Source organism: Pinus tabuliformis, chromosome 5_1, assembly GCF_031772625.1.
Source record: "Pinus tabuliformis cultivar Carrire ecotype Pingquan chromosome 5_1, CPIR1, whole genome shotgun sequence".
In the NCBI taxonomy this organism is placed as follows: Eukaryota; Viridiplantae; Streptophyta; class Pinopsida; order Pinales; family Pinaceae; genus Pinus; species Pinus tabuliformis.
In genome coordinates, this window is record NC_142305.1 from 756,163,878 (window position 1) to 756,187,982 (window position 24,105).

The 24,105-nt window shown below is 38.6% G+C and overlaps 2 protein-coding genes across 5 annotated transcripts in view; both read right to left on the reverse strand.

The window, feature by feature from the left end:
* Positions 1-1,707: 1,707 nt before the first annotated feature.
* Positions 1,708-2,028, reverse strand: LOC149167146 (uncharacterized). The gene has a single exon (XM_089430383.1). The coding sequence runs from the start codon at positions 2,026-2,028 to the stop codon at positions 1,708-1,710; it is 321 nt and encodes a 106-aa protein (XP_089286509.1).
* A 6,835-nt stretch (positions 2,029-8,863) lies between these two features.
* The window catches only part of LOC149167147 (eukaryotic translation initiation factor 4E-1-like), an 89,812-nt gene continuing 74,570 nt past the window's right edge, over positions 8,864-24,105 (reverse strand). For 3 of the 4 annotated variants that reach the window (XM_089432885.1, XM_089432883.1, XM_089432882.1), the window contains exons 5-6: positions 9,494-9,559; positions 8,864-9,382 (exon numbers count right to left, since the gene is read on the reverse strand). In XM_089432885.1, coding sequence (XP_089289011.1) covers positions 9,332-9,382; positions 9,494-9,559 — 117 coding nt within the window. In that variant the 3' untranslated portion in view covers positions 8,864-9,331. The remainder of the gene's footprint in view (positions 9,383-9,493; positions 9,560-24,105) is intronic. The other variant, XM_089432884.1, reaches the window with a different exon arrangement.

Genomic DNA, 24,105 nt, shown 5'->3' on the forward strand with positions numbered 1-24,105 from the left:
GGCCTTTAACCAAATCACTCTGCGCTTTAAAGTCAAGTCTCCTCTTTCTGTCTCAGGAGACAGATCTTTTCAGTTTCCAACTTGATCAAATGATCCTTTGATTTAGTATTTGTATAGCTTGTAATCCTCGAGTTTTCTAGTTTCTTAATGACAGATTCAATCCTCTATAAAGTGGCCTCATCCTTTTGATTCTTTTCTTTTTCCCAACTAATGGTTTTGGATTTTATTCGGGCCAAGTTGCTTGCAATCACCTCTATCGGTGAGTTGTTGTTGTCTAGTCCACAGTGTGTCCAGGACTCCATTACCAAATTATGGAATTTAGTTTCCGCCAGCCAAGTAGCATTAAATTTGAAAGGGGAGTATGGTTTATGGTTGGAGTCCATAATCTCCAAAAAAATTGGGGAGTGGTCGGATATACCCCCCGATCCCACCCATTGACGAATATGGTCCAAGCCAGCCAGCAAAGGAGATTTAATCAAGAAACGGTCCAGCCTTCTGGCCAGTGCATCCTCACCAGTTCTTTTGTTCCTCCAAGTCGGCAGAACCTTGGTCGAATCTATGTTCAAATAGATTATGGGAATCCATCAAAAGTTTGAAATAAAACGTCAAGGGGTCAGTGTGAGCCCCATTGCCCCAGGATTCAGCATGCCCTAAGGAGAAGTTTAGGTCACCTCCAATGATCAAATTGTCTGCCTGCATGAAATCTGCACTCAGCAGCCTATCCCAGTAAGCCTCTTGGTTGTGGCATGGACCATAGATGTTAATTAGTCTAAGGGGCATATTGATATCAGTGGATTTGAGGTCAGCTCCCAGAAATTCATCCCCCCCAAATGTTGACAACCTTTATAGTCTTTTTATTGAATCCCAACACGCAACCCCTAGATCTCCCTCTGACATCCAATGAGTGGAAATCCCAATCCGGAAGCATCTTCAGTAAGATATTGATAATGGAGATCCCATCGCCCAGAGTCTCTTGAAGTAAAATTACATCAATTTGCTTCGATCCAATCATCCTCTTAAGAGCCAGTTTTTTATCTGGGCTGGCCAAACCCTTGCAATTAAAGGAGAGGCATTTCATGGGATAACCCTATCAAGGTTTCCTTTTGCTCTAAGAACCAGATCAATTGGAGTCTGAATGCCCGTTGCCACCTCAATACCCGCCCCTCTGATGGCTTTGGATAAATGAGATTGTCTACTCCTAGGAAGTTTGAGTGTTTTGGAGGGAATAGGGTCTTTGCCGAATCCATAAGAAAGGGTTTGGGAATGGGCTAATGATCACAGATTATATCTGTGAGAACCACTAGAGCTCGAGCCTTCCCTGGAGGCCATAGGGAGAGGGTCCAGATGTAAGGTCGGAGAAGAGCGAAGAGGAGCGGGGGGAGCAGTAGCCACAAGACAATCAATAAAACACAAATTGCTAGCCCTAGTACCTGAACCCGAAACAAACACAAATGATAATGCATTTTCAGATATCAACAAATTTTGAGTAGCAAGGGGACAGGAAGGAATAGTATCCGTAAAAGAATCAGTGCCCCTTGCTCATAAGCGGGTGACCGGTGCATCGAGGGTCCCAAAGTTTGTTTGTTGTGCCACCGCCACAGCTCCACTCCGGTTTGGTAGGGGATCCGCAGAGTGTACAACTGGAGATATTTCTACCTCCACACTTGTTTGTGTGCTCGCTGATACATAGCTTTGCGGGGCTTCCAGCTATTTCCCTGTTATCAAAGCGCAGTCTTTGTAAAGGTGATCAACCTCATGGCACCTCTTACAGCGGAAAGGAATGCCCTCGTAGTCCAGAATCTGCCACCTTACAATTTCCCCCATCTGAAAACGGTAGCTCTCCACCAAGCCTTCACAAGTGTCCAAATGCACCAATATTCTGGTTATGGCCAAGCATCCAATTTCATTGTATGATCTGTCGTGGTCCAGATAAACACCCAGATCATCCCCAATACACTTAAATATTTCCTCTACCCAGAATTGCAGAGGCAGTCCAGGAAGCCACACCCAAATCGGCCTCGCCCCCATTTTTTTTCCTTTTATGGGTCGAAAAGGGGAAACCATCTCTTGAGGAGTACAGGCATCATCTCTATGTGCCAATATCTGGTTAAGACCCAATTGACAAGTTTCAGATTCGAGAAAATAAGAGCGAACCATCCCCTAGACATGGTGAGCACCGCAAGTTCCATCAAATGTCCCCATATCTTTGATGCCCACTGCTTTAAGCACGTCGGTGTGTAGTTTCGGCCCCGGACCCTGCGAACCAACACTGTTCTCTCGGTAAGCGTCGCTTGAGCCATACTAATACCCCCCCGAAAACCAGAAGTCGCCCCCTCTCTCAAACCTTTGAGTACTTAGATTTTTCCACCCTCCAGACTTGTGAGTCGGCGTTAAGGATTGTTGTTCGCCTTCCGCTTGGTGGTTATCGTCTGAGTTTGAGGCTCTGTTTTCCTCAGGGCCCAATTCTTGTCAGGTGATACCATCGAAACACCCTGATGTGCGAGCTATAGTAGCAACCCCCGGAGATGGGAATTTAACAGCGGTGTTCCCAAGTGCATTGAAAGGTTGATTTAAACCACCATGCTTGTCCACAACCATTCCATTCTCACCCCCAACATCCACCCTCGAGTTCTCCAGGACCTTCTGCACAATACCCTCCTATTTGTGAGCCCAATACAGCAGCTCCGATGGCAATGGGATGTTCAGAAAGAGCAGTTCTGAATCCTCCTCCAGCTTGAGTAAACCCTCGGTCACCGCTAGTTCCGGTTGAGTAAACCCTAACCCTTGTAGGGTTACTTCCATGTCTTCCATTTCCGAGGCGTCTGCAGCAACTTGTGCGTCCGGTGGCATACTCTGTTCCGGTGAATGCCCTCCACACGACAGATGTTTGTCTTCGACCCATATTTGCAAAGAGTCCATGGTGTCGAAAGAATAGTCTATTAGTTCCTCATCCATTCGTGAATGTCGTTCTAGCAAATTGTTGTTGTTTTGAGTATTAGTTCACGAGTCCCCCCAACAAGCGCTGACTCTGGTTAAGTGTCCATCAAAAATAAAACCGTTCCCTGCTGTCCTGGCAAGGATGCCTGAAAAACCGACAAACGTTGTGGCAAGGATGCCTAAAAAACCAGGTCTCCAAACCTTTTCCCTCCCAAAACAAGCCATTAACAGTTACAATGTTGTTGAGCATGGATTAACAACCCGCCTCGGTGCACCTATGATGAACATGGAACGGTTAATCCGAACCACCATGACCGCCTTCCAAGGATTTTTAACCTGCACCAAACCCTAGTTCCGCCACGTTCGCCACATAGCCATCAAAGAATCTGGACCACAGTTTTCGCTTCCAAATAACTTTGCAAACAAGGGTTTATCATTATGGTCCTATAATTGAAGGGATTATTGATGTCACCACTCTTGAAAAGAGGTATTGCCAGAGTAGTTGTCCAATCTATGGGGAACCCTTGTTATATGATGTTATTGAAAATTTATGTAATGTGAGGTGCAAGAATCTTTGAGCCCCACTTTAGATACTTTGCTTGGAGTTCAGCTAAGTCTTTTGCTTTTCCAACACCCAACTTCTTGATACCCATCTCTACCTCTTGCACCGTGAAGAGTTCAATATTAGTGTTGACCAAGGGGGGAGGGTCAACCTTGGGATCCTACTCATAGAGTTGTCTTGCATAGTCAAACCACTTAGAAGTTGTAATATTATTTTCAGTTTGCATCTTTCTCAGTTAGAGCTCCTTCCAAAATAATTTGGGATTATTTTTCCCAAGGAAGATTAGTTCTTCCCTCCTTGAAACCATGAAATCGACCTTTTTCTTTCTTAAGATCTGCTTGTAAGCGTTGCGCTTTATCTTATATGTGTTTGACTCTTTCCACATTCTCCTTGCCATTTTGCATTCCTTGTCAAACCAAGCATTAACAAGAAAGCAATTTGTTTCAGACTTCTTAATTTTTGCTCTTTTGCACTCTGCAAGTGCGCTTTGACTTAAATGTGTTAATTCGTGGCTATGAAGACCGTGAATTGAGATTTTCTCCTTCTCGAAGACCCTCTCTAGCGTCATTTTAAAGGTATTGCAATTTTCTGCAGTCAATAGAAGTCTGCCCTTCGGGAGATTTTGTTGAACACACTTTGTTTTTACTCTAATTGCTTCTTTCTAGTCCAAGAGAAACTTAAATAAATTGCCTTGTGATATGATTTTAATCCCAAAGCTAATCTCCAATCAAAACTTCCTCCATTTTCTCACACAAACCCTGTGAGCACATTACCTAATCTACTACACTTGCTCCATTGTAAGTATTGCAAGTGAAATTACCGGACTTTGCCCATCTAGTCAAGCCATTACAAATGACTAAATCGAAGGCCCCGCATAAAGTAAGCAAGTGTTCACCAAAGAGATTGCAGCCCTTGTCCTCTGAAATTCTTTCCCACTGATGATTACTCTCTTCTGTAAGCCAAATAGGGTGGCAGTTTTCTTTACAACAAAGAATGCTAGCATGCTCACTTGCAGTCCTAGCATTGAAATCGCCCACTATAAGCACTTCACCTAGCTGAGAAGATGTTGCAATATCTGCTTTTAAGGCTGCAAAAGGATCTTTGTGGTCAAGCCCTCTACTTTTGTAGATCTTTGAAACATGCGACACAAAAATTTCTATTTTTTGATATTTTAAACCAAATGAATTGTTTATTTGAGTCTTTTTTTTCTAACTGAATGAGACGACCTTTTTTCCTCACTAATACCATGATACACCTGTGTCCTTTGCCATTCCTTGTTGCCTTGTTCCACACTGCCATCTTCTAGTATCCTTCAAACAAAGGTGTCTTGCACCCTTCATGCTCATGTGTTTCTATGAAGCAAATTATGTCTCTATCTTCCATAATAGGCCCTAACCCAAGTCTCGTCTCCATGGGTAACCTCTACAGTTTCAACAAACATATCTTAAGGAAACATGGGTATTGACTTGATTGCTATTTATTTTGACATGCAAGACTCATAGTTGAGTCTTTATTCCTGCTTTCTCATACTGACCTTGCTTCTTGATTTCTTGTTGAAGAGTTTGTTGCTTCTTCTTTATTACTATCTTACTGCTCTATTTTGGATGGAGGTCCAAATCGCGCTATCATGGCTTTACCTTTATAAATCCATGCTCTCTTGCCTTCATCTCTTGTTGCCCTATCCTTTGGCATTTCCTCCTCCCTTTCCTCCTGTTATCTTACAATTAAATATTCTTCCAGAAAAAAGTGAGAACCCCTCAAAAGATGCTTCTTGCTTAGAATGATATATTTATCACACAAACTAAGCATGATGACTTTTATGGGCCTTGCTTTCTTGTCGTTAAACTTACCCACCCTCCGTGCTTGACATATTTGTCCTTGCCATAGCAGCTTGTCTCTCAAGAAGTCCCTTGCAAGGTCAAAAGTACATTCATTTTTCCCAGTCTTTTACCCCTTTAATAATTATGTTTGTTGTTCTATTCTGTCTTTCCTTGCTTTCTCTATCTTGCATGTTGTCAACCTGAATGTTTGTTTCTCCTTCCCTATTAGCATAATTGTTAATAACTTGAGCCCAAGTTTTGGAAACTTTTTGGAATCTCCTTTCCTTCCTTCTTTGACTTTCTCTTCATGATTGTTTATTTGGGCAACCGCTTTCCCTTTATCCTGGAATGGTTTCACATTCACCACCTATGTATTGTCCACTACATATTTCTTTATGTTTTCAAACCTCTGTCTTCATGCACTGTCATTTTGTCTTCCCTATCATAAGAGCTTCATGTAACAATGTTACTTGTTCTTTCAAAACTTTATTGCTTTCTACTAAAGCCTTGTTTTCAGCTATTATTATATGAATTCTCTTTCTACTCTTTAGCTTCTAAAACCTCCAACCTCTATTTTTCATTTAACAATCCTTTCACATAAAGATCAAATGACCAAGTGAGAGGTGTGGATGTGGGACTATAGAAGGCAGAATCATCAATGACTTTTCCTCTGGACTTATTGCGAAGGGCCCGAGTTGAGACTTCTTTTTCCTTGTCTGCTCCCATTTTAGACAAGCTAGTCTTCGTTTTAAAATGCCCGACTCTGTTTGGCATTGACCCAAACCCACTTCCCAGATTTGGCGGATGAGGCAATTTTCACTTGTCCTAGATCATTTGTTTTCACAAGTTCCGAAATTTCTTGCCCCGTTGTCCCTTGTTTGTTCACTTGTCCATAAAACATGAGTTTCTTCATGTTAAAAATTCAAAAAATCGGTGTTCCAAAACCCTACGAACCCGGTCAAACTCAATGATACCCCTGGCCTCCATGTTTCCTTCGGTCTCGAGCAGTGAGAGGGAGAAAATTCAATTGATTGCCAACGAGATTGCAACCTCAAATAACAAACCCTCGAAGTTGCTCTGGTTTCCTCTGGTTTCAATAACAAACCCTCGAAGTTGCTATGGTTCTTTAACACAGCCTGGATTGGACTTCTTCATGTTAAAAAATCAAAAAACCGTCGTTCGAGAACCCTACAAACCCGATCAAACTCAATGACACCCCCTGACCTCCATGTTTCCTTCGATCTCGAGCGGTGAAAGGGAGAAAATTAAATTGATTGCCAACGAGATTGCAGCCTCAAATAACAAACCCTTGAAGTTGCTTTGGTTTCCTCTGGTTTCAATAACAAACCCTCTAAGCTGCTCTAGTTCTTTAACACGACTTACAGTAGACTTCTTAACATGGCCTATCGCTGTGACCTCAAACGAAATATTCGTTGTCATGGATGGGACGTTTCTGAAATATTGAGGCTTTTTGGGGTACCAAACTTAGAATTATGTATTTCTAGTGATCGAAACACAGCTCCTTCCCATCTTCAATTTGTTCTCGGCATTGAGACATGTGACCTCTGGGGCCTCAGGATCAGCCTAGGATAGCACTTAATCTAGAGTATATACGAGGATGAAGTAAACACGATTTAACAAAAGTTTTCAACACATCCTACTTCTGTCCAGGTATCATGGATTTACATTACCCTACCATTGGTGGGCAATGGAAGTTATCAGGCTCCTTCGCTAGGAAGTGGTGACTAATATCTTGTGGAGAGGTCCTTCGCTGAGTAGTGGCGGTTATCAGCGTCCTTCGCTGGGAAGTGGCAGCTCCCATCTCTTGCTGCCATCGCCCATAGGCGTTGATCAGCCACAATGAAGTGGCTACACTCATTAATTTGACCAGTAGATCTTGTGAAAGGGCACTATCTAGGATTAGAGTCTTTGAAAATAATGATTGCAATGACCCAAACTATGTTGATAATCAACCCCATGTGCCCATGACCATATTCTTTATGAAATCGACACAATCTGCACAGTGGCTAATAACTGCAGTACATCAACGTGACTTAAACCCACAAATTGATGGCACTGTTCATACAGAAATGAAAGATCTGTTCATACAACAGAAATGACAGCTCTAAGAGATATTACAAGTGGAGGCTAGGATTTATTTGTTGTGTAACACTGCATCCTGCAACAATGTAGCCTCAACACATTTCCTTTTAAAATTGATACTTGATCAAAGAATTTTATTGTTTTATTGGTTTTCCCTCTGCCACAATTCATCTTGCAGCCATGTAGGTTCAACAATCACTGTGCTAATAACTCAAATGGTAATATTTTGTTGAAATGGTAACAACACTTGTTATGATCATGTTTTTATTTTCCGCTTGATTTCTCGGAACGAAAATTTATTGGATAGCACTTCTCTTTCTGTGATTTAATTTTACTAATTTCTTGCATTTGCAACACACCAATATTTTATTTCACTGCCGTTTGTAAATTTCAAGTGAAGGACCATTTGTAATCAAGTACACTAGATTCAAAGAAACTATTGAAAATTTAAAGTCACCAAAGACTAGATCTGACGAAGTCTAAAACAGAAATATGACCAAATGCCAGATCATAATCGTAGCTCTGACACTTATCCAAAAAAATATCCAATATACATATATAGACATAACCTAAGAATGATCTTTTTAACCAATAGAATTTTTTATAATTACTAATATCTTAAATTCTATCATTTAAATATATATTATGAATAACATTATTTTATATATGTAACTAATATGAATTACATATTAAATGTTTTGCCCAGGTCCGTAATTCTATCATCTAGGTATATATTATGAATAACATTATTTTGTATATATAACAAGTATGAATTCTCTTAAATGTTTTGGCAAGGACCGTGAAATTTTTCATTATTTTCGTTATCACATCCCAAAAATTCTTGTTCTCAAAAGCACTGCATTTGGTAGGAGTATGTGGCAATCAGAATATCAGGTTTTTCTTAGTTTGGCAGGGTAATTGAAGGCTTTAGAAGTGCATCTAACGCATAATTATCTAAAACTTCATGATAAAATTTAGGGATCGCAAAAGCTTAGCACGTCATGAAGAGAAACATCTCGTGTGTAAACTGCAATAAGTAATGTGCTAACCTAAGTTATTTCTTCACACCAACTAATGATTGGACGGAGTCGGAGTCTCACCGACTTTAAATAATAATAATAATAATAACAACCACAAAAAAGGGGGAGAGAGTGTTATTAATAATAATAACAAAAAAAAGGGAGAAATAATAATAATAACAACAAAAAAGGGGGAGAGAGTGTTATTAATAATAATAACAAAAAAAAGGGAGAAAGTGTTATATGTTGTGTTACATCAAGTGAATATTGCAACGCCTACAACACATTTTTTATCTATTGAACTATGCTGGTTTATGCTAACTGACAATATAGATACAAGACAAAAAAAAATATTCAGAGAGCATTAATGAAATATCATGAAGAAAAATATGACATACAAATCAAAGGGTTCAACTGGGACGTACAGACAATAACAGCTTAGTAGTTTTACATACAAATCCAAGGGTTCAACTGGTAGGTACAGATAATAACAGCTTAGTAGTTTTACTCTCTTTTCTAACTGCAGCAAATTGTCGGCCTATAACCACGTAACAAGTCCAGAATCCACAATTTGGATCTCACTTATCCTTGTTGCGTTTATAGTTTTCTTCAAAAGCCTACATATGAAAAAGCAAATCAACTTGTGCATTCAACCTGATCCGTCAAAAACCACTTCTGTGCTAAAAACTGAATATTACAATAATACAACATTACCAAAAAAACCCATTAAAATCTCAAATATTAAGAAAACTTATTCTGCTGAAACACATGCAGAAAATGCACAGAGCCAACACAAGGAACCCAAGTGTAAGAGATCGTGTAGGAATAATGCCCAGCAAAAAACTACAAACAATGAAATAACAGCATTCCATTATGAGAGGTACCCATCACTACACATAATAGCGATTTTTAGCCATCTTGTCCATTTTCTTTGCATCATCCTGCAACAATATAAAATATTGAAGAAACAAAATCATAGAGTTAATGTCTTCGCTTGAAACAACTCAAATAAAATGAAACCATAGTTCAAATCAACTGATAATAACCCTTACATGAAACATGTATGCCATCTTTTCATTGTAATCAAGGAACTCCTTCCACTGCTTCCCAATGTTCATCTGTAATAAAATACGCATATACCCCATGTTAAGGGGAAAAGCAGTAACAAACGCATCATAAACCAAACAGTAAAAGCATTTAATGCCTAGAAAAAGATGGAACTTAGAACAAATGTACTTTGGAGATCAATCTTATTATGATGAAAGAAAACAGTTCTCGCCAAAATAATCAATTTCAAGTTTCACCAACTTCAGAAAAGCAGGTAGAGTTCAGAACTTGCAAAACGGATTCTTAAAGCTACTAGTCAAAAGAGGTATATGTTACAAAGAAATGCCATGTTCAACCCAAATGGAGAAAATTGAAAAATGCAGTGACACTTACAGATACCCCAAAAATGGAGAAAATTTCTGATAAAAATTTAAGAATCCAAATGATTATACAAAAAATGAGAAAATTGACAGCAAAGTCAACTTTCGCAGAGATGAGATTTACAAGAAGATTGCTAAGGTTTAGAAAATTTCCGATAAAAATTTAAGAATCCAAATAATTATACAAACAATGAGAAAATTGACAGCAAAGTCAACTTTCGCAGAAGATGAGAATTACAAGAAGATTGCTAAGGTTTACTCTGTCTGGGATTGAGACAATGCCTACGAGAAATGCCACAATGAAATAAGCCATGGATGGAAGGCACAAATAAGTGTGGGAATGGCACCATATTTCCTCCAATGCCCAGTATTTGTTATCACCATTCACGTAGTTTTTCACCATGGTTCTGGTGCCAAGGATGACACAGATTGAATTTAGCACGGATAACATAGTGACTCCTATCTGTCCACTTGGATGCCAAAAGGAATCTGGGACCTAGGGTCCCAGACCTGTATCAGTAGTTTGTGAGTCCCACTCCAATTTTTCTCTTGCAAAGGAGTTGACCTACAGTCTCGAGAATCTAGACCCAAAATTTCATTACTGCAAGTATTTAAACTATGGCTTGAATGGAAATTGTGAAATATTGGCTGACTGGGGTGAAGTGCACACAGATTTCATAATACCTGGATAGAATACTGATAAAAGGACAAAGATTTGAGATGAATTCATGTTATTACAGGCAATTACAATGACACCAGCTTTCACATTTTTCCACTTGGACTGTGAATTTGGACTTTCAATGTGCTTGCTAAGTCTTACCTTGAACTACCTAATTCTTCCTAAGTTCTGTCTTCTCCCTCCTCTCTGCAAAAGTATTCCTATTTATACAAATATGCAAAATATTGGAAGGGAATTTCAACATCCATCTTCTTTGGAAAAGGACTTTCCATCTTTTTGACTCCACTTGTATCTTCCACATCAGTTAAACTGCACTTATGCATCAAAACCTTCAGATTGTGCTCCTCTTGATCTTGTCACAATCTTGGGTTGCAGTCCTTCCAATGTTCCTTGACAGGGAAAATTATAAGGATGGAAATTTATTTTAAAGTTTGGAAATCTCACTAGTCCCTAATATGCAACATGTAAAATGTTTTTTGATATCCTTGTAAAAATATTCAAATTTCTAATGATTTTATATATAATTTCTATAAAAAAATTTGGCGATTTCAAAGCTAAAATAATTTTATGCCATTACAAGGATGGAAATTTATTTTAAAGTTTGGAAATCTCACTAGTCCCTAATATGAAACATGTAAAATGTTTTTTGATATCCTTGTAAAAATATTCAAATTTCTAATGATTGTATATATAGTTTCTATAAATTTTTGGCGATTTCAAAGCTAAAATAATTTTATGCCATAAAGTTTGGACAAATAATTTTTAGAAAAAACGGAAATTGTTGAATCTTTTTTTGGCAAAATCATGGAAAATTATCCCACCTATGAATATTAGCTCCTAAATTTTTCCTTGTTCCCCTAAAATTTTCCTTGTTCCTTGAATATGGTGCTGTGATCTTGGACTTCTTGCAGCCTTTGTGTTGTAGTCATTCCATGTGCCACAACTACGCTTAATCCCTTACCCTTGCATGCATTGATGAGGCAACACCAACCTTCTTCAGTTGGCACTTGTTGGCATGCAATAAGATGAATGCATCAAAATGCCATATATGGATTGCCCATCTCTTGTTGGCATGCAATAAGATGAATGAATCAAAATGCCATATATGGATTGCCCATCTCTTCATTAACGTCTAATGGCACTTCATTACAGTGAATTACATCCACAAAATTAGAAGTGATCGTGATACCTTGAACTACATGTTTTGTGGCTATGTTGCAAGGGTATACATAACACATAAGATTGGAAACCAAACTCAACTATATTAAATACTGATCTCAAAGAACGATGTACATATAAATACATACAAGAAACCGTTGAATTAGTTTCCGGGTCTTCTTGGACTCCAATAACTACTCACCATAATACAAACTAACCCAATCTTTAACCCCAAGGATTCGTTGTCTCACATTCCCCCCTTAATCCGAAGGGATGTACCAAAGTCCAAGAATGAGAGCTCAAAATGCAAAAATGCATCTCAGCCAAGAGTTGAATGTCTCTCAGAAATGGTTTTCAAGGATGACCACAAACCAAGAATGGTGGTTTATAAGAAGAAACCACAAACGATACCCACGTTTAGAACCTTCATAGCAGTTCTCAGACGAATAAAAAATGTCAACTCTGGAACCATCAATGTAGTTCCTCGAACAACTCTGAATCTGGAAGTGCTCGTTCACAAACAACTCATTCAACAAAAAACTGAAGTCTCTTTGGCTACAACTCTAGCTCTAACTCGTACAGATTGTTGCTCAGACTCATTTGTGGATCTCTGACTCGGGCTCGCTTGACACCTAACAAATCTTCAAACCTGTAGCAGACCATCCACAAACGATACCCACGTCTGGAACCTTCATAGCAGTTCTCAGACCAATAAAAAAATGTCAACTTTGGAACCATCAATGTAGTTCCTCGAACAATTTTGAATATAGAAGTGCACGTTCACAAACAACTCATTCAGCAAAAAACTTAAGTCTCTCTGGCTACAACTCTAGCTCTAACTAGTACAGATTGTTGCTCAGGCTCACTTGTGGATCTCTAACTCAAGCTCGCTTGATGCTTAACAAATCTTTGAACCTATAGCAGACCATCACAACTCTATCAATTTCCCCCTTGTCAGATACAGGGTGGGAAGATGAAGTATTCTTCATCACTGCAAGGTTGATCAATACTCTCGAACATTACCTGCGGTATGACTTGTAAATCTTCTTGGTTGCCTTCGACCAATCCCAAGAAGCAATCTATCCGAAATTTAGTTTCTCTCTTGCAGTAGTCTTCTTTCTAGAACATATGTTTGAGTGGTGATTAAACTTTCTACAATGCTCACACAGGTGAAGATCAAAACACCAATCTTTCACATGTCCAACTTTGTTACACTATTGACATCGATCAACTTGTTCTGGAACAACACCATCTAGAAATCCAGCACTTCGAAATTGTATAGATATAAAAAATCAGGAAGATGAAAAGATATATCCAAGACATCTTTGTTATACCCCAAAACAGTTTTGTTTTTGTTATGCGTAATTTCTTCCCACATTCTTATAAAGGTTTTGAGAACGACAAGCTTCACATTTGTATGCAAATGACTCTTGCATGCCCTTTCTTGAACTTGACTTTCTGTTGCATCCAAGTTTTCTCCTGAAGTGGCTTAATTATTCTTCAATTGTTGTTCAGGATCATCTCGTTGTACTTGAGACTCAATCTGGAGAAATTCAAGTGTCTCCAATGCATCATGTCAACGGACTCTAATATCAACGAGACTTACTTTGTTGATATTTACAGTTTCATCAGTGGAACTAATGAGATTGATTAAAATTTCTAATACATTTTTAATTTGAGCCATGGGTGTCAGGTTCAACCGAAAATGCACCCGTTTTACAAAGTAATTTCAACAATGTTTTGAAAAAGTCAAACTATTGCAAACAAAATTATGTCCTTTCTAACTTCCAAAATTATCTTCCAAAGATTTGAACTTGTGACCTTTAATATATCATATAACTATATAAGCTTTGTTAACCACAATGCTTTCTCTACAACTTCAATTTTATCATGCATCCCAAATGTTCTAATTCTCTGGTCATAAATAATCAAACCATTTCTTCTGAACAATCAATCAACCTCAGACCCACAAAAAATATTGACCATAATAACCCTTATGCTTTCCCATTTTTCAACTTTTTCAAATTTACTTGAAATTAAAAAATTTGTACCTGACTCTCGTGACTCAATCTATATACCTGGACCTTTTTTAAGTCATGATACCAAGACATCATGCTTCCTCCTAAGCAAGCATAATTACTTTAATGGCTTTTTCAGTAAAAACGTTCAAACATAGCAACAACCACCCCTCGTCTTGCATTTCCCTTTGAACTTGGGAGATATACGGCAACTACACCTCCAGAGTTACAACCCACTCGTTCACACGGCATTTAACAATCCAATGATGCTTGCCTTGATTTAATGTAGGGCAATCACGTTCTCAAACAAAATCCAGAAATCTCATAAATAGGCCAGAACAGTAATTTCACATTTTTATAAGATATTCAGAGAAGAATTTAAACAATACCTTAACGGCAACTTCACTTATCCCTATGTCGGATGCTTGTGGACCAGCTGAACAATGCTATACGTTATAAAAAATAGCACACTGACAACTTCTCCATCAATTTTTCAAGCAAATTTGATCTATATCGTGTCCAATTCATGAAGCAACTTTTAAATTTACTCACCCCTTGAACTCCAAGAGCGGTGCTCTGGTGGCAATTTTATCTCCTGGCCAACACAGACACGGTGCAAAAAAGAACTCCAACTCGTGCACTGAAAAAGTCTCGTAGACCTCTTCACCTTCGGCTGCAATCCACGTCCACAATCACGCATGGATGCATGCTCAAGGCGCAGCTTCAATACGCAGGGTCTCTTTCTATTTTCTTTGACAGGTAGTATCCAACCCACAGGGAACTGAGTGAGGATAATCTTGGCTGATGTTGAACTTCTAAACTTCTTTGTGCATTTCATTTCAGTCACAAGAATGAGAAGAGCATAAGCATATGTGTTGGACGGTTGTGAAACAGTGTGTGGGAGAGGTGTAACTTTTGGGGGGAACCGACATGACTTTATGCTGGGCGACTTAACAAATTTTAGTGCGCAAAATTTATATTATAAAAATTCAAATTTCATTTCTTTCAAAGCCGACTCGAAGCCAATTTAAATTTGCCAATATTGGAGGGCCAATACAAATAATGAAAACCAACCAAATCTACAAAACTCCAACAGAATGATGGATTATGTCATGTGCTTGCAAACCTAAACGTGGTTATCTTGTGCATTGTAGTGGACACATTGTTGGTCAATTCATTAGGGAGACTTTCTCAGCTAAAGCCTAATACCAAGTTCTTCCTCTTTCCCACTGATCTTCGCTAAAGATTTTAAGATTGTGTTGCTAGAATTGAGGCTAGGGCTAAGGTGTGCTCCTCTTCAAAGCTTAATGGTTATACCAAGCTTCAACTTTAGGCAAATGATGTTGTTCATGTCTCATCTCTTATGGCCCTCTCTTCTTCTTTGCAGGTCTATAAAGATTCAAATTTAATTTCTTTTAAAGCCAACTTGAAGCCAATTTAAACTTTGCCAATTTTGGAAGGCTAAAACAAATAATGAAGACCGAATGAAGCTACAAAACTCCAACAGAATGAAATATAATGTCATGTGCTTGCATATCTAAAGGTGGTTATTTTGTGCATTGGAGTGGACCCATTGTTGGTCAATTCATTAGGGGGAATTTCTTAGCTAATAGTGAATTCTTCCTCTTTCCCACTGATCTACGCTAAAGATTTTGAGATTGTGTTTCTAGAATTGGCTAGGGCTAAGGTGTGTTCCTCTTCAAAGCTTAATGGTTATACCAAGCTTCAAATTTAGGCAAATAATGTCGTTCATGCGATGGTCTCATCTCTCATAGCCCTCTCTTCTTCTTTGGAGGTCTCTAGTATACAAGTCAATTCCAATATACTCATAAAGGATTTTGTTAACCTGAAGTCTCCTTTTCCACCTATAGCTCATGCACACATAGCTCCATTTGAAGTACAAAGCATTGTGGTCAAATATAGGAGTATAAGGTCTTAGCTTGTAGGCATCCTACATTTGTCACGAGAGTTGGGAAGGGTACAAAGTAATTTTGGACATAAGCTTTTGTTTCAAATTTTGAACTTTTGTGACATATGGACTAAGGTCTTTAGATGTTAGTGTTTTTTCTGTGGTAATCATTTAGATGTTAGTGTTTTTTCTATGGTAATCATTTAGTGATCGGAACAACTTCTTGAAAAAGCAATATTGTACACCTCTAATCTATACAATACAAAATAGATTTTGGTTCCTTGTAGCCTATAGGTTTTACTTCCTTTGTTTTTCTTCTAGTCGATACAAGCATACCTTGAGCTTTTTTCGCTTAATCTCTTTGGTGTAGTCCATCTATATTTACCCTTCTTTAATCAAATTAATAAAATATATCAATTTTTCCTTGAGAAAGGCAAAGAAAAAGATTTTCAAAAAATGTTAAAGTTAATCTAAATATCCCTAGTAGAAAAAGAAAACAATACACACACACACACACATATATTAATGTGGCTCATGTTAAAAGATAAGGTCCCCACCTGAGGCATCCTACCAAAAAGATTGTTTCAGGGTCCTAGCTTTTGACCTCTCTGCAGACAAGACACTGAATCCATCATCCATCTCTTCATCAAATTGTTGGAAACACTGGGGGGCTGAATCAGTGTTTCTTTTACAATTGTTACTTTACCAATTAAGATCACTTATAAACAGAACACAAAGTGAACAATACAGGATAAATAATTTTATTAATCAGAAATATCGAGGACTCTAATCCTGCTTTTACAATAAATCAAGTACAATAATGTTTAGGGCTACAAACCTAAATGAAGACACCAATCTCCAATCCACCAAGCTCCAACTTGTACTTTGCCAAGCACTAACTTGGTCTTTACGAGGCTCCAACCTTGTCTTCTTGAGGACTCCTATCCTCTAGGGCTCCACCCACTTCAACTAGTACATGCTCCAAATTGTTCTTCTTTTAGGGGTCCAACCCACGGCTTCAATACAACATAGGGTTAAATCTCTAACAAGTCGTTGATAATGTCTTCATGTATCTCCAAGAGTGTCTTCACCAAACGTCAATTATGCACGGGTTGCTCAATGATGCCTCCAAGAACATCTTCACCAAGCTTCAACTATGTACAGGGGTGTGTTCCTGTTGGTCAAAATTGTCATTGATGTCAATATGAGCATTGATGAAGATAATAATGGCATGGATGATTGTTGAAGCACGATGCTCTAAATGAAGAACACACTGGAGGCCTAAATAAGAAGCCCTAGCATATGATGAAACCATAAGCCTACCATGGAAAAACATATGATTGTCATGCATAGAATAATGATGACAGTTCACAAAATATAATTTTATTGATGGAAAAATGACCTCATTAAGGATGGAATTGGCATAGGCTTGTACAGGACATTTTCCCCTTTCCAACGAGCCCGCCCTTGTCTTCTAACTCCTCTTACACTGAGAGAAAATGATTTTTCAAGTTGAAATATAATAATTTCGAATGTTGGCCGACATCAGCCTACACGTACAAGTCGGCTCCATGTCCAAAGGGTGTGTCTCTTCGCTATGTGTCAAAACTAGTATAAATACAAGTTCGAACTGCTCATTCCAACCATCCAATTCGGTGAAGAAAATCACAAGAACACAGAACAGTGAGAAGAGTTCACATCTCGTGAAATAAGGAGGCCAAGGAGGACTTAAAAGCTTATTGTTTGGGTTAATTCTATGTTGGTTTATCATTCAAGCTCGGGCTACTCACCTCGGACTTGTGGAAGAAGCTCAACAGTTATGGGAGACATATCCTTGACTTGAACTAAGGAGGCCGAGGAGGACTTAAAAGCTTATTGTTTGGGTTAATTCTGTGTTGGTTTATCATTCAAGCTCGGGCTACTCACCTCGGACTTGTGGAAGAAGCTCGAACAGTTGTGGGAGACATATCCTTGACCTGTGGACAGCCACCTATGGGCCCGGAGATGTGATGGTGCCTCAGACTTGCAAGCCTGTGATACGATTGGAACTGTGGATAGTCACATATCTCGGATTGTTGACCAATTTTGGAGGCTCATATCACTAGTTGGAAGGCTCAGATTGCAGACCAAAGGACCCTTGATGTTGAATTTCCACGACCTTGGGTCTAGTTTAGAGTCTTAAAATCACTGACGCTGCCAAACCAAGAATCTCAACCATAAACTACTTTGCACATCGGAAATATAAAGCAGTAAATCACATATTCACAATATACATGGTTTTAAACAAAATTGCACAATATTGTACAATCCCAATCTTCGTTATATTAAACCAAATCTGAATAATACAACAGTCTATGGTATACAAGATACAATGACAAACTTCGCTGCAAATTCTATGTCATATCTTGTTCTGTCAGTCCTTCACTACCATACTGCTCACTAGTAGTGCCTTAGTCCATCAAGGCATCTACACATCGAGACTCCATGAGGGTTGCCTCCTATCACTGTTGCAAGTCACGTCTGCTACAATGAACACAGGCTCATCAACTGCTCTCTGGGTAGGCCTAATTCCCAAGCTTCAATCTGCCAGGCTAGCAACAACTTTCGTTCATCAAAGTGTTTCACTTCGGCACTGATCTTCACCCAACCTTCCAGTTGCTCTTCTTCCTTCAAGATAGCTCATCTAGGGCTACTTTGGGTAGCCAACTCGCTACCTCCAACCAACTCTGTGACACCCAATCTCGTCACTATCGATTTTGCTCCTAAGATGACACTTCACCACCACGAAATGGCATCTACATGGCACCAACAAACTTCAAAAAATCTGATCCAAACTAGTCGCTTCTTGACCCAACATTCCACCACAAAACACTGTTGTCCTTTATGTTTGCATACTGTTGTTTGTGACAGTGTTGGTTATGGAACTTGTTGTAGCCCTTAATTCCTTTGACAGCCCCAAACAGCCCTTCAATCAACTACGGCATACCCTTGAAGGACTCCTTGTTGTGTTGTTATCTAGGGCATACACTAGCCCCTTAACATGCCCTTTGCAAGCCCCTGCTATGGTGTTATGGCTTGCGGCCTAATGCCCTTTGCAAACCCCTGCTATGGTGTTATGCTTGTGGCCTAACACATAACAGTCCTGTAGTGAACAGCCCTTCAAACAATGCGCAAACAACTCCTAAACAGCAGCGTAATGTCCTCTACTCCTCAGCCTAGTAGCCCAACATCTCGGCCCTAAAACAGCTGCCTTTTTAGCCCTCAAACAGCCCTTAGAAGGTCCATAATCTTGCCCACAACTCGGCCTCCAAACAGACCTCTCCCACGTTGCTCCTTGGCCTTCAATTCAGACTTATTCTCACGTTGTCCCTTGACCCTTTTCTTGTTGCAACTAGGGCATCCGAATTTCAGAGCTATCTTGGATGAATGGTTCACAAGATGGATGCTTTTATCACCCTCATATCACCTTAGATATATACCATAAAGAAGGGCTCAATGTCACATTTTTGAAATGACACATCCATTGGCTCTTCAAGTCAGCCTACTTGACAACCAATAATTACTAGTCAACTTCAAAAATTCATATCTCTTTAACGACAACTCATATTCGAACGATTTTCATTGTATTGGAATCATATTTCGAAGCACTATCATCCTCATCCATCACATGTCGTAAATACATCATCGTTTTGTCCCAAATCTCGATGGGTGCCAAAACCCCATGCTTGGGTTACAAGCCCACAAGTTGCCAGTGTAGCATTTTGTCCTCCAAACCTTGAACCCTAGGGCTTGGAATACCTCCCAAGCTACACAAATCAACACTTGACACCTCGAACCTTGAGAACTGTCACTTAGAGGAGCTCGGTCATGTAGCTTATCATTGCAGAGGACTGTTACCATCGCAGTACCTCGTATTACTAGTTGTGGGGAGATTACAGCTCGATTGAAGGCTCAGAATTGTGCAAGAACTCGGATCTACAATTGACCTATAGTTTAACATTGCAAGGGCTCGGATTTGTTGTAAGGCTCGGACCTTGAGTTACAATCGCTTGTGAGGCACAGTTTTGAGCTTGGACTCGTGTTCACAAAGATTGGGTGCTGAAGTAATGTGATAAGAAGCAGACTTGGAGTCAAAATTACTACATCGTTTGAAGCAACCCATTGATATTTTTGAAGCAAATCACAGGCAACATTTGGAGCAAACTTTGGACAGTGAAGTCTTTGGAGCTTTGGGCAGTGAGGCAGTTGGCGCTTTGAACATTGAAGAAAATTCCCATCTAGATCTTGGCGAGTGGACAAATTGGAAGTCTGGAGAAGTATTGTAGAGCAGTTGGTTGACTATTGAAGTAAGTCATTCATACATTCGATTTGTTAAAAGTTGAAGGGTTGGAGCCCTAGGGGTTGGAGCCTCTTAAAAAGAGGGTTGGAGCCCCTAAAGGTTGGAGCCTCATGAAGCCCAAGTTGGAGCTTGGCAACAGGTTGGAGCCTGGAGGATTGAAGGGTTGGAGCCTTCAACTTTATTGTACTCAACTTATTGTAAAAAGAGGATTGGTGTCCTCATTTGTTCTTAATAAAATTCTTATTATTTACATTCTCTTTGTAATTGTGAAAAATCTTGACTGGCATTAACTATAACAATTGAATGAAATACGGATTCACCCCCCTCTCGATATTTCAATAATCGATATCAGAGCCAACTTCTTCATAATCAACCTAACAGTTGGAAGGACTCTTAGTGAAAAATCTTGACTCGCATTAACTATAACAATTGAATGAAATACGGATTCACCCCCTCTCGGTATTTCAATAATTGGTATCAGAGCCAGCTTCTTCATAATCAACCTAACAGTTGGAAGAAGGATTCTTAGTCACAATGACCAGTAAGGATTCAGGAAAAATCCCTCAAATTGATGGAACAAATTTTGCCTTTTGGAAACGTAGGGTGACATTTTATTAATGTCTCTTGGACCAGAAGTGTGGCAATCAGTTCTAGATGGGTATAAAGGTCCATCTTCTCCACCAACAAATCAGGATGGGAGAAAAATGTATATAGCAAATGCCAAAGCACTAAATTCCATAGCAAGTGGAATTTTTTATTCAGAATTTACAAAAGTTATGAACTGTGAATCTGATGAGTCTAATAAAGAGGATGACTATGCTGGAAGCAGTGAAGTGTTATTCATGGCATTCACAAATGATGATGATTCTGAAAGAGAAGGAAATGTAGATGAATTACTAATGAGTGCTATTGAAGAAAATGAGAAATTAAGGAAGAAGGTCATTTCTCTCAAAATAGAAAAGGAAGAAAGAAGAATTTTTAAACAACAAACTAAAAGAAAGAGAAGAAATATGCGAGAAACGTGAAGCTGAAATTGTCTCTCTAAAGAAAGAGTTGAATCAAGTTAATAAGAGCTGGCAAAGTTCTCAAACTCTTGATATCATCCTTAATACTCAAAGACCTCAACATGATAAGACTGGAATTGGTTTCAAAGGTGAATCATCAAGTTCAAAGAAGAATGCCAATGAAGAAATCCAAAGAAGTTATGCTGACATCCTTTGCAATCATCCAAAAGAAGAGAAGTCGTTCCACCTAGAACAAAGATCCACCTACAACAACCCAAGGAATGAAAGAAAGCTATCTCCAAGAAAGAATATTACATCAAGTCAAGGCTATCCAAACAGGTATCAAACTATCTTTCTTGGTTATTGTTTCTACTGTAAAAATTTTGGTCATCAAGCTAAGCATTGCAAGGCTTATAAGGATAATAGCTCAAGGAGATATAAGACCAATTATCAAAATAAGTCGCTTGGCTCAAAAGAACAAGGTCAAATCAAGACCTATAATTCATTTGATCCTTTGGCTAAGTATGATCTAGTATGTTCAAAATGCAATGATTTTGATCATGATGCACAAAATTGTCCATTTATGTCAAAAAGGGAAGAGTTGAAAAAGGAGGAACCCACTACAGATAAATGTGGTCTAGCTTTATGTGCACAAAGTGATGAAAATCAATGGTTTGTGGATAGTGGATGTTCAAGACACATGACAAGTGACCAAAAGAAGTTTATCTCATTAAACAAAAAGGATGGAAATGTATCCTTTGGAAGTGGATTTGCCAAAATTGTCGGAAAAGGGACAGTTGCTCTTGTTAATGGAAAGGGAAAAGCACAAAACGCACTACTGGTAGAAGGGCTCAAACACAATCTTCTAAGCGTTAGCCAGATTTGTGACCAAGGACATAATGTTATCTTCAGTACTAAAGATTGTGAGATAAGAAAATCCTCTTCAAGAGAACTTGTGGGAAAAGGAGTAAGAACACCAAATAACATATACATTTTGAGTAAAATTCAAGAAGAAAAATGCTATATGAGTCAAACAGATGAAAGCTAGTTATGGCACAAGCGATTGGGACATCTAAACTTTGACAACTTGGTTAAAATCAGCAAAACAAGTGCAGTAAGAGACATTCCAAAAATTCTAAAGCCGGAACAGGTTGTGTGTGGCCCATGTCAACATGGAAAGCAAACTAGAACTTGCTTCAAGACTAAGGAATTCTCAACATCAAAGCCTTTGGAGATCATACATGTAGATTTATGTGGACCAACCAGAACTCCAGCTCTACAAGGAGAAAGGTACTTTGCTCTATTTGTAGATGACTATACTAGAATGATGTGGGTATTCTTTATAAAATTTAAATCCGAAGCTCTTGAATGTTTTAAGAATTTCAAAGCTCTTGTGGAAAATGAAAAAGAATCAAAAATCAAGTGTCTTAGAATAGATAGAGGAGGAGAATTTACTTCAAAGGAATTCAATGATTTTTGTAAAATACATGGAATCAAAAGAGAACTTTCTGTAGCTAGAACTCCTAAACAAAATGGAGTAGTGGAAAGAAGAAACAGAATTGTGCAAGAAATGGCGAGAACAATGTTACTAGCAACTGATTTGCAAGCCAAGTTTTGGAGAGAAGCAGTTGGGGCAGCAGTGTATACCTTGAATAGAGCCCAACTAAGACCAAATAATGACAAGACTCCGTATGAATTATGGAAAGGAAGACCTGCTTCAGTAAAATATTTTAGAATTTTTGGAAGTAAATGCTTTATGAAGATCAATGATGACTCACCAGGCAAGTTTGATTCTCGTGTTGATGAAGGAATATTTCTTGGATATTCTACAAGGAGCAAAGCATACAAATGCTACAATAATCGACTACGAAAGATAGTAGAAAGCATTGATGTGAAGATTGACGAGGCGCTTCCAGAAAAGGAAATTGAAGTCCGTGAAGAAGATTCTATTCTTGAAGAATCTGAAGAAGATACAACAAAGGAATAAAAGGATCAAGAAAGTCAAAAGGAACCATCTCAAACTCCATCAAAAGTAAAATTTGTTCAAAAACACCACTCGAAGAACGGATTATTGGGAATACAGAATATTAGGAATACAGATGATGGAATACGAACCCGAAGAAGGATGACAAATACACCAAAAAAAGATGATGTTGCCTTACTATCCGTGATAGAACCAGAAAACTTTGCTTAAGCCAGTAAGGATCCTCATTGGGTAAAAGCTATGGAAGAAGAAATGTTTCAAATCGAAAAAAATGAAACATGGGAACTCGTACCTCGTCCAAAAGAAAAAAATATTATTGGAACCAAGTGGGTATTCAAAAACAAAATGAATGAAGATGGATAGATCATTAGAAATAAGGCAAGGCTTGTTTGCAAAGGATACTCACAAATTGAAGGAATTGACTTTGAAGAAACTTTTGCCCCGGTAGCTCGATTGGAAGCTATAAGAATGTTCTTGGCATTTGCTTGTTCAAAAGGTTTCAAAGTTTATCAAATGGACATGAAATCAACATTTCTTAACAATGATCTAAAGGAAGAAGTTTACATGGAGCAACCGGAAGGGTTTGATCTAGCAGAAGGAAAAGATTTCGTTTGTAAATTAAAAAAGGCGTTATATGGATTAAAACAAGCTCCTAGAGCTTGGTACGCAAGATTGGATCATTATCTACAACAACAAGGGTTCAAAAAGGGGGTGGCTAGAAGTAATCTCTACATGAAGATAGACAAGGATAAATTACTAATCACCCTTGTATATGTTGATGATCTGATTTTTGCCAGCAACAATGATGAGATGAGTCATGAATTTGCTCAAAACATGTCTAAGGAATTTGAAATGTCTATGATTGGCGAACTATCTTACTTCCTTGGACTACAAGTAATTCAAACTAAAGCAGGTATGTTCATATCCCAAACAAAATATCTTAAAGACATGCTTAAAAGATATGGGATGGAAGAATGTGTTGTTATGAGCACACCAATGACTACAAATTGCAAATTAAGAAAAGATGATGAATCCCCTTCGGTAGACGCAACTCTTTACAAATCAATAATTGGAGCTCTTCTATACTTAACTACTTCATGACCCAATATTATGCAAGCAGTAGGAATGGTGGAAAGATTTCAATCA

Coding starts and splice junctions, on each gene's coding strand:
- LOC149167146 (XM_089430383.1), bottom strand. CDS start 2,028: ATGGGGGCGAGGCCGATTTGGGTGTGGCTTCCTGGACTGCCTCTGCAA.